Here is a 10,587-nt window from a genome sequence, read left to right as displayed (position 1 = left end):
ATGTTGAACAAGAACTTTCTAAGGGAAATTAAGCTTTCCAAAGGTAGTGATCATGTTTAACCCCCTTAATCAACATGCTGTCTATAAGCTGATATGTGACAGAGCTTAAACTCACCTGGTCCAATCAGATCAGCTCCTAATGGCTACTTTCATCAGTAACAGGCTGACAGCAGGAGGAGGGGTTTACATGTTTTTATTGTTTATTTCCATAACGATGATAAAAAGAACATAAAAAACAGCTGTGATGTCAGAGGACAAGCTCGATGACATACGAGGAGGAAGAGAAAGGCTGGGGGCGGGGCTTCAGGGCAGCAGCAGTCTGTTTCAGCCATCAGAGGACAGGAAGGAGGGCGGGAGCGGAGTTAAACTGAAGATCTGTTTGTCGGACTGTTGCCTAGCAACAATACTCCTCCAGGTCATCAGTGTTGGGACGGGGCTTGGTTCAAGCAGGGGTGAGGTTAGATGAGAGGGGCAGGGTTAAAGGACCTCATCGCTCTCAGCTGTGTGAAGCTGTGTGTCATCAGCGTCTGTCATGATGCTGCTGTCCTGACTGTCATCCACCTCCGCTGCTGGACAAACAGACAGGTGAAGACACACAGAGAGGTTGTTTAGCTACACTTATAATTAGCAGTTCAGTGTGTTAGCTATAGCTACAGTTTACGCTAACTGAATCCACCTCCCAGATGCCCCTACCTGTCTCACCTTCATCCTCTGGCAGGTATCTCTTGTCGATGGCTTCTTTTATCTGGTTGTTTGCTCCTTTAGGGTCCAGATCCATTGCCCAGCTGAAGTTCATCAGGGCTAGATGAGTCTGACCCAACTTTTTGTACACCTGAGGGGGGACAGGCTAGAGTTCAGATCAGCTGTGTTTAAGGAGGGGTTTGAGTGTCAGAGGTCAGCAGGTGTTTTTTTTACCTTTCCTATGAGGAAGTAAACAAGAGACTCTTTGGGAACGATCTGCTTCAACTCTTCCAACTCCTGTAGAGCCGCCTGTAGGAAGACAGATGGGTTAGAGGGGGGAAAAAGACAGGACAGATAAAGACAGGTCAGACAAACACAGAGTAGTGACAAAACTGCACCTTAGCTAAGAAAGAGACACGTTATACTGTATGATCACAATGAAACAAATCTGAAAGTGACTGATCACTACAGAGCAGCACTGGTTACCTTGTACTTGTCGTTTGCGAACAGTATGGACGCCCGGTGGAACTTGCAGAGCGGGTTCTTAGGGTCAATCCCGATTGCTCTGTTCAAAGTTTCTAAAGCTGCGTCAGACTTCTTCAAAGCATGCTGCACCTGCGCACACGGACATTCACACACAGACTCAGACTCAGTAACTTCTGCACACTCAGGCTTTTACTAAATGCCAATACATGCGATGTTTTGGATAGTGGACACTACGTGCTAACATACCACTCCGATGTGACAGAGCAGCACAGAGCTCTGAGGGTTGATGCTCAAAGCTTTCTTAAAGTGGATCTCTGCCAAGTTAAACTTCTCCTGTTTGTAGTAAATCATCCCCAGACCATACCTGTATACGCACACACACAGACAGAGTTAGTGACACAGAGTTTTGATGACATGATCCTGAGTTGTGCAGCTAGTCCTTTCCATACCATGCGTTGTAGTGTCTGTTGTTGACTCTGATGGCGTTACGGAAGCAGGCGAGAGCTCTGTCCAACTCCTCTGTCAGGACAAACTCGTGACCTAACAGGGTGTAGGCGTATGCAAAGCCAGGGTCCACCTGAGACACAGATATAAACAGTTAGAGGTACAGACAGGTCAGAGAGATACAAAGAAACAGGAGACAAGAGAGACAGGCATAGAAAAGGTCACTTAGAGAGAAAGACGGGTATATGGAAACCAGAACATAAAAAAAGGAACCTCAGGAGGGAGGGATAGAGACAGGCGAACTCAAGAGATAGAGGCAGAGATGAGAGACAAGTCAGATAGATAGAATAAAGAGAGAAAATGAAAAAAGAGACAGAAAAACAGGTTGACAGAGAAGGGGACAGATGGCCAGGACAGGGTAGAGAGACACTCGTTGAAGAGGCAGACAGGTCACAGCTTGATAGACAGACAGCAAGAGGACAGTATCGACAGCTTTCCTCACCTGGATGGCTCTCTGGAAGAACTTTATGGCGATGTCATGCTCCCTCTGCAGACTGAAACAGTTACCTGCTACACACCAGGCCTGCAGAGAGACAGACAGAGAGCTAAGGCATGTGTTTGTCTTGGTTTCAAGCCAATTCATAACCCTGTTTTTTTTTTTAAAACTCTGAGGAGACTTTGGGGAGGTGCAGCTTGTACCTCTGGACAGTTTTTGTCCATGTCAGTGAGGTCTTTAGACAGAGCAGACAGTGCAACATCTTTCTGCAGGTGCCATAGTGTGGTCGAATAGATCTCCATCCCTTCAACTCTGTATGACTCGATCCTGCGAACCTCGCTAAAGAGACGCTCCGCCTGCAAACACACACATCGTCATGAGTCAGCAAGACCTATCTGAGCAAAAGACGAGATACAACAAGTTCTTCAAGTGTCAGTGCTGTTACCTGTGTGTACTCAGCAAGCTCAAAGTAGGCCCTGCCGATATGTGTGAGGACCCAGCCGGTGTTGTAGTGCTGAGGAGGGAGGGAGGTCAGGATGTTGATGGCTTCTCTGCAGTTGTACGAGCACAGGGCCTGGTAGCCTCGCCCCAGTTCCCGAAGCAACGCCATCACACTGTCTGCACATACACACAGAAATTTGATCATAAGATTTACACTTCTACATCCAAGCTACATCAAACCGGGCTGAAGTTCTGGTACTTGGTGTTACCTGCAGCAGCTCTCTGGTACTGGGGGATCCTGGTGTCTGGGAGACTCAGACTGGGATCCAGTCTCAGGATGTCGAGACTCTCGTTCAGATTGGTGCTGTTTGACGTTTTTGCTGATTTACATTTAGTTTTCCTGTTTGGGATCTTTGTAGGGAACTTCATCTTTAACTTCTTACTGTTCTCCTGCAGGCACACAAACACACATAAACACAGATTATTGTATAACTTATATGTAGTGTATTAAAACTAACAGCATAATTATTATAGATTATCTTTTTACCTTGGCAGTGGAGCTGGCACTTGTAAACAGTCTGGAACTTCTTCTGGGCTGAACGTTTGGAGGACCAGACATACTGGGACTGAGAACCTGAGGGGAGCCACTGAAAGACGAAAAGGGTCATCAGTTAGAGGCAGTAAGACAGACAGGGGGTGAGACATTCAAGACGCTCAGCTTTTTATTGGCTGCTGTTGTTACCTGGTATGAGGAGCAGTGGTCTGTGATTGGTTGAAAGGGATGGGGAGAACATCTCGGCTGTTCCCGCTCTGACTGAAGACAGACTTTGACTGACTGATCCTAGAGACAGACTGAGAGAGACAGAGAGATGGACAGGGGGGTTAGTTTGCCAGAACATGTGAACTGTGTTTAGCAAATGTCTAGAAAGTGTCAGTACCTTCTTGTTTGGAGCTGTAGATTGTGTTTCCATTGTTGCTGAATAGTTCTGTAGATATGTCGGGTCTCCAGGGCTGGGCTCGAGGGGCAGGATGCCAAAACTACATAGACAAAGAGAATCGCACAGTGGTTATTGTTTATATCCATATTTCAAACATTAGTATTAAGTGTGAATGCAGTGTTCTTATTGGCTGACTGATAGCTTTACAGCGAGTGGTGACAGAGGAACCATACTGTAGACTCACCTGGGCGTCAGAGGGCTGAGCGCAGCAGGTCCTCCCAGTAAACTCCGCCCACTCTTCGGCTTGTTCTGTTTTGCAAGTAAAGAGCCAGCTGATGCCATGGAGACTGTGTTACCCAATAATGAGCCGGTCTCCGGTGATATGAGTGAGGAGTCAATGTAGGAGACTGACAAATCAGATGTCAGCTTTCCATTAGAAGATTCTAGATTCAAACGATTCAACTCCTGAAGAGAAAAAAAAATGAAATCAGTTAAATCCTGAGAGCAAAACAGTCAGAATACTCAGGTTTTTCTTTTTAATACGTACTAGTGTGTCCTGTGGCGTCTCCATGAGGGCAGTGTCTAGGCGGTGTGAGGGGTTCTGGGCGGGGCTAACAGAAGGAGGGGGAGGAGCTATAGAGGAGTTCTGTAAAGCAGACAACCTGAAGACCTGATCTGGATCTGGTTTCTCTCCTGGAATACAGACCACAAAGGGAGATGTATTGAAAGTTTGATCACAAGGATAAATCACACATGCATCGGAGTAGGTGAAAGCTGTGTTACCTAGGTGACAAAGGTTCTGGAAAGGCGACCACAGGAACGGGTTGAGGGTTAAACTTTTCTGGAAACATTCAGCACCTTTTGCGACACGATCTGTCTTGCTGCTCAGAGAGAAAGAGAGAGAGAGGTTGGCAAACAGAAAGTCCCAGATCTGTGACAGTCGATGAGAACAGTTTCTTACCAGTAAATGTGTCCCAGTAACGACAGAGTGAAAGAGGCGGAGTCTCCAAACTCTGTGATGATGTCATCCTGACTCTTCTGTTTATTCAACACTCCACCAATCAAAACCTGCTCTCCTTCTGCCAGCCTGGGGCAAAGAGACAGTAAACTCATGAGATTAATAGACTGGATTATGATTTGATGTTTGATGTCTTAAAAGATGCCCAGAGTCAGAATCTAATGATCTGTGTGTGCTTACTTGCTGAGTTCGACGCAGCATTTTGCTAAGAGGAATCGAACTTGTGGTGTGGAGCAGCTGTGAGCCTTTAGCAGCCGGTATGCTTTGTATGGCTTCCCCGAGCGGTAATAACATGTAGCCAACAGGTAAAGGGCTTCCTCTGACCTCACTGGAAGACAAACAGGCACACGTTAGCCTCACTGAGGGATCAGACAGGTGAACAGACAGATCAATGTGCAGATGTTGCTGAGAGAGAGAGGCAGAAGTGAGAAACTGAGAGGTGATACCTTCAGCATAGAGTCTCTCAGCGAGAAAAACGGCGTCCAGGTAGGCGTAGTGGTTCAGAGCCTGCCACACTGCAGCCTAAGAACAGAGGAGGGAGGGGTTTACTATGAGACAAACTGACTCATCTCAAACCAAGAAAAACATACTATGACCTTCAACCATCAGCTGTTCCTAGTTGGGGTAATAATTTAAACCATAAACATTCATGATGATTGGAACATCGGCTGATAATTTCAGAGTTTTTAAGTGTAGGTTTTTTGACACACATTACTCTGACGAGCCTGTGTCTGAAACTTCCTCTACTTCTGGATCAACAACTGGTCTATTTCAAGTTCTGGACCAGACCCCACATAGGCAGCTAGTTAAACCCTAAAAATACCTGAAGAGGCAGCCCAAGTATATCTACAGCCACTCAAAGTATGTTCGCTGACCATTACGTCCATGTGAGATCGCCTTCTGCATTAAACTACAACGGACCTCCTCCCCTCACTCTCTACCTCCGCATCATGGCACAAGAAAGGTCTCGGTCTCCTGCAGCGAATCAGAGAGTGTCATCTCCTGCACCCCTCCAAACTGGTAATCAAGCGACAATCTCCGGTCTAAAAATACGAGACGATGTGAAAGTGCGAAAAGTCGCTGTTTGTCGAGAATAAGCTTGAGTCTGGCTGCAGAAAGACCAGAAGTCACTTACACACCAAGCCATAAAGACTGACTTTATGGCATTAAAAAGCATATTTACAGCCTGGTTCAAAAAATGACTTATCTATTCTTCTAGTGATTTTTTTTCCATTTCTGCAGTTTAGAAGTTATTAGGATCGTTTGATTTTCCGATCAGAGGCACAGCTCAGGTCACGTGACTGCTCGAAGAAAAACTCACAGTTGGCGTCATAGCAAATGTGCGTCTTCGTATCGGCTTCATTTCATGGTTTCAGGAACAGACGGGTGACGTCCAGGATAACTCATCCATGTTTTATACAGTCTATGTTGTTAAACCAAAAAAACTTAAATGGTTCGTGTGAAGATTGCTTTGTCCTGTCTGCGGCAGATTACAGTTTCACGCAAGATGCCGGAGCTGCTATACGTCAATTTCACAAAAAGCAGGTCAGGTGGGAGAGGAGGGTGAGCCCAGAAACCATCTGAAACACCCATTGACTTTCAAAATGAAACAAACATGTCCAAACCAGATTGATTTAACTTGACCACTAAAACAAACTGACATAATGAATGGAGCCAGACCAGAAGTGAACTGAATGGAGAGTGACAGCCAAAACAAAAACAAGGAAACGTTCAAATACGGATTGGGAAGTGCAGGAATTCCCTCAAAAAATGAATGAAAATGAGGTACAATGCAAGCTCTGCAAGGTTAGTCAATCAATAGTTGTCAACAACTGCACAGCCATGTGAGAGCGAGGCGTGCAATGGAAAGTGCAGTGCTGTCTGCAGATCAACAGTGGGCGGTATGCTTTGTCACCTAAAGAGGTAAGTTTGATGATCGATGTGCAGAGCACAACAGCCCTCTCCCTCTTTGTCAAAGTGTAACGTTGAGGCAGAAGGTATGGTACTTACTTTATTACTGAAAAACTACTGTTGTAAATAAATATCTAAGCAGACAGTGTTTCTTACTAGGACTTTTTTAGTTCAGTTTTTATCTTTTCAATGAATCGTCTACATTTACCACTTTCATTAAATGTAATAATGAACTACAGCTTTTATTACACTGTCTTAATACACTGTGTATTTTTGTATCACAGGAGCACAACCTTACACACAACGGTTTCAAAACTATATACCGGATAATAACCTGTGCATTGAACATTTATGTATTCTTCATTTGAGTGTACACAGTAGTCATTTACATTTAAGAAGGTTGTAAATCTAGTTTATGTAAACTTTAAAATACCATTGTCAGCTTTAATCATTATAAAACACAATTATCAAAGTTGTGGCTAGTGCAAATGCTGAGAGCCTAGTAACTCTAGGGAACCACTAGCCACAGTGGCTGGTGAGCAAAAAAGTTAATGTCAAGCCCTGTTTATGTCAGTGATCCACCACACTCAAATTTAACAATAAAGAGGACATATCATGCTTGTTTCTCCTTTTCACTATGCCAGACTAGGATGCCTGTAAAGCATTTCTGCCCTCAGTACAAGTCATTTAGTTCCTTCATTGCCCCACAATAGCGTTCTCAATATCCTCATTTTAGGCCATTCTGAAGATCTCGTTGAAACGCTCCGTTTCCAGAATGACCTCCAGTAACCTCGCAACGTCACAGCCCTATGTGCTCTGATTGGTCAGTTCTATCAGAGGGGTGGAGGGGGTAGAGCCAGGGGGCGGTTTTTGCAGCATGGCAGTATTTACAAAATCGCCACATTGAATGGAGCAGACCGAGCAAGTTTGCTGTTTGCCAAAACTTCACCGTAAGGCATTGACAGCAGTAATAAAAAGGCAGAGTGTAGGATACGTCCTTTTGTATTGGACCCTGAGTCAGACCTGGACGGTTCTGCAGCTCAGGAGGAAGAAAATCCACCTCGACACAGATCATCTCAGGACGCTTCAGTGTGGTGAGTCAAACCGGTACTGTAACATGTATGGTGGAAATATAGGCAGACTTCACCAATAAACTATTTCTATAACAGGGCTCCATCCTGCTCCTTCACTTTTCTCTGTCTGTTTTATCCATCATGCTGAAAGTGTAGTCTAAAGATCGCCTCTACTGTCAGTTCGTCACTATGTTATTACCGCCATTATACTCGGCTCTTGGTGGGTGTATCCCTCGGTGGCGGTTGTGTGACTAACTGACATCACAGAGGAGGAGCTGCTTTATCAGATTACTCCAATAAAAAGAAAGGATCCTCGTGTCATCACGAAGGTCGAAATCTTGAAGCCAAATGTCAATGACCTATTTTCAGAGGCATCAAATCTCGTTCTAGGATATCAGAAAAAATACAACATCTCATTTTTTGAAAATCCAGGGGGTGAAAGGTCTTGTTTTCAACTTCATTATTTTATATGTAAGTATTAAATCACAGATCAGCATGATATGTCCCCTTTAATGATAATACATGGTAACCGTGTCCTCTCTAAGCCAAGACCTGGATGCAATTCCCCGCGCCCCAAGTTCTGATGAGATTAAACTCAGGGCACAGCACTCACTGAGCAGGTTACTGTGCGGTGAGCAAGTTGACGCCCACTGGGCAGCTGACCTGCACTTTGCTCAGTGAGGCTAAAATGCCATTGTGGTTTGACCCAGGGTGTGGGAATTACAGGTTTTAGAGCATTGTTGCATTGTTTCTACAAAGGCTTAGCCAGCCTGCACTTAACAACATCCCATATTAGTCTTAAATGATCTTATAAATGCTTTGAAAAAGCGATAGGGACAGGCTCTGTAGAGTCTGGATTTCAAACTGAAGTCTATCTTCGAGTGTGTTCCCTACAGACAATCTTTCCCCAGACAACTATATTCTCCATGACATACATGGAAAGTAATAGACACTACTGCATTTTTAGCCCTTTGGATTCCTACAGTACAGAACCCTGCGCACAAAGCGAGCCCCATGCAAAATGTTATGTCAACCACAATTACACTGATTTATTGTTGTCATGCATGTCTTGTAGTTACAATTTCCACAAACACAGTCTGTAACAAGCTGCAATGCCATGATAATCATCAGGATGTATGACCAGCATCTTACCCACACAGTGACAGACTTTGCTAACTTGTAAGCACCTTGCTTGTACAGGTTAACAGTACAGGGAACATCTAAAGAGAATAGCCTCAAAAGATGCATAATTTATTTATATACTTATTTATTTCTTACCACGATTAGATATGTGACGTTTACTGAATCTGATTACCACTACGCTTCATTTCCTGTCACTGTCATAGCTAACAATTCAAATGTGGGAAGCTAGTGCAAATTCCTGTCACGATATCACAAACACACCTGTGATTTCAAGGTATGTCTACAGTACTTGAACCATAATATTAAACTATATTCTCTTTTACCCTGTTTTATTTGGTCTGAATGGCTGACATGGCAGCTAACCAGCTGATGCTAATAATGTCAACAACCAGCTAAGTTAGCTGTGATTACTTAACGTTAGTGATAAACAAGCTAAGAATGTTGTTCGTCAGATTAAACATCTGTATTGAAGATATACTCAAATCAGAAAAGATATTGCCCAATAAATTTTTCTATTTTTGGTTCAGAAACTTTAAAGGAAGGTTTCTGGCGAATGTAGCCGCTCGGCTATATTTTAGCCTGAGTGCTAGCCGGCTAACATTACTAAAGCGGTAGCATCTTTGCATTAGCATCGCTACAAACACAGAACTCCATTTGAATTACAGGTAATTAGTCTCCCCCTGCTCCACAATCAACCACATACCTCTTTAAGTGATATCTGAGGAATCTACATTTTTAACTGATACATTCGGCACGTCTACATTCAACCAGCTATGGATAACAGAAGTGGAATATAAACTTTATTAAGTATTTGCGTTGTTACCGTCGTACTCAACCTGACCAAAGCCTGTGCACAGAAATATGAGACCAATGCGTAAAATAAATGTTATATTAAGCAACCAAAAGAAACTGTATCTGAAAAGTATATGCCGAATCAACATGTGTTGCCTTAGAGATCTGAAAATATAACAAAAATTACTGCTCCCAGATGGTTTTTAAAAATACACCAGCGGAAACCTAAATGTGTCAGATTTTTAAAAGGGCCTGGTGTGACCTCTCTGGACTGTCAGCACGGCACGGAAGCAAAGAGATAAAACACAAACCAGCGCTGTGATAAAATATTGACTCCGTTTAAGGACTACATCTTTGTGCTGTTATAACACAAAAATAAAAAACTACTATAGATAACACGCCTAGAGCTGCTAGCGGCGGGCTGCGGGGCCTGTGGCGGGGGAAAGCTCCCACACCGCGGATTGGACCAGCCGCTGAGGCCGGGACAGATCACTGAGGACGGCGATAAGAAATAAGAGTTACCCCGTCCATGACAACGACCTTAACTTGTGTGTTTACCTGGACAGGTTCCTGCAGCACCGTCATTCCGCTTCCACACTCCGTCTATCCGCTCTTGTCGTCTGTTTCCCTCTTTTCTCTCGGGTCTTTCTTTAGTTCAGTCTGCAGGAGGAGCTGCGGCCGAACATTTGAACACACCGACCGTTAACAGCCGAGTGATTCCGAAGAAAGCCGAGAGGAAGTCGAGACCAGTCGAAGATAACGAGACACATACGAAAAGAGCCGAAGCCCTCTACTGGTGAGATGAACAGCAAGTTGGGGAGATGGTAGAATAACGCCATTTTTTAACAGTTTTCTAAAGCACATGGTGGAGTTCGAGGTAATGTTTTCGGGTATTTTTGAATATTATAGTCTTTCAAAATTTCTGACTTGTATTCTTGATTCTATATTTTATTATTTTATTTTATTTTATTTTATTTATTTTTTTACTGAGGATATTTCTGAAGCTTTACTGCTATATTATCCCTTTTTTATAAAGTCCCATAAAGCGACTTTTCTCACTGTTGGTGTCCAACTGAAATTGAATTTAAGAAAAACAAATCTGAAGCCATTAAGATGTAACCCTCTGACTCCCAGCAAGAGAAGAATATTGCTCCAAGACTTTTC

The 10,587-nt window shown here is 43.8% G+C and overlaps 1 protein-coding gene across 4 annotated transcripts; it reads right to left on the bottom strand.

The window, feature by feature from the left end:
• Positions 1 to 181: 181 nt before the first annotated feature.
• cdc27 (cell division cycle 27) lies at positions 182 to 10,138 on the bottom strand. Of its 4 annotated transcripts, none has more exons than XM_074696228.1 (20): positions 9,982 to 10,138; positions 4,951 to 5,026; positions 4,685 to 4,832; positions 4,448 to 4,573; positions 4,270 to 4,367; positions 4,034 to 4,179; positions 3,731 to 3,951; positions 3,487 to 3,586; positions 3,291 to 3,400; positions 3,096 to 3,195; positions 2,818 to 2,998; positions 2,553 to 2,725; positions 2,311 to 2,463; positions 2,114 to 2,194; positions 1,617 to 1,744; positions 1,414 to 1,531; positions 1,168 to 1,296; positions 916 to 990; positions 694 to 832; positions 182 to 569 (listed from the first exon to the last, which is right to left on the bottom strand). In XM_074696228.1, exons 1-20 carry the CDS (start codon positions 10,006 to 10,008, stop codon positions 478 to 480), a joined length of 2,421 nt encoding a protein of 806 aa, XP_074552329.1. In that variant the 5' UTR covers positions 10,009 to 10,138; the 3' UTR covers positions 182 to 477. The 4 variants fall into 4 exon arrangements, with proteins under 4 accessions (XP_074552329.1, XP_074552330.1, XP_074552331.1 ...); XM_074696229.1 differs by having other exon boundaries at positions 182 to 566; XM_074696230.1 differs by having other exon boundaries at positions 703 to 832.
• Between the last annotated feature and the right edge of the window lie 449 nt (positions 10,139 to 10,587).

Source organism: Halichoeres trimaculatus, unplaced genomic scaffold, assembly GCF_033239565.1.
Source record: "Halichoeres trimaculatus isolate MK-OKI-2021-1 unplaced genomic scaffold, fHalTri1.1 fHalTri1_scaffold_20, whole genome shotgun sequence".
Lineage (NCBI taxonomy): Eukaryota > Metazoa > Chordata > Actinopteri > Labriformes > Labridae > Halichoeres > Halichoeres trimaculatus.
The sequence above is the reverse complement of the archived record's forward strand: the minus strand, read 5'-3'. Positions and strand labels throughout refer to the sequence as shown.

Excerpts from the sequence above, each read along its gene's own strand:
- cdc27 (XM_074696228.1), bottom strand. The coding sequence starts at position 10,008 with ATGACGGTGCTGCAGGAACCTGTCCAG. Across the intron at positions 5,027-9,981 it reads TGCTGCAGGAACCTGTCCAG|GCTGCAGTGTGGCAGGCTCT; the intron begins GTAAACACACAA and ends CTCTGTTCTTAG. Across the intron at positions 2,726-2,817 it reads GTACCAGAGAGCTGCTGCAG|ACAGTGTGATGGCGTTGCTT; the intron begins GTAACACCAAGT and ends GTGTATGTGCAG.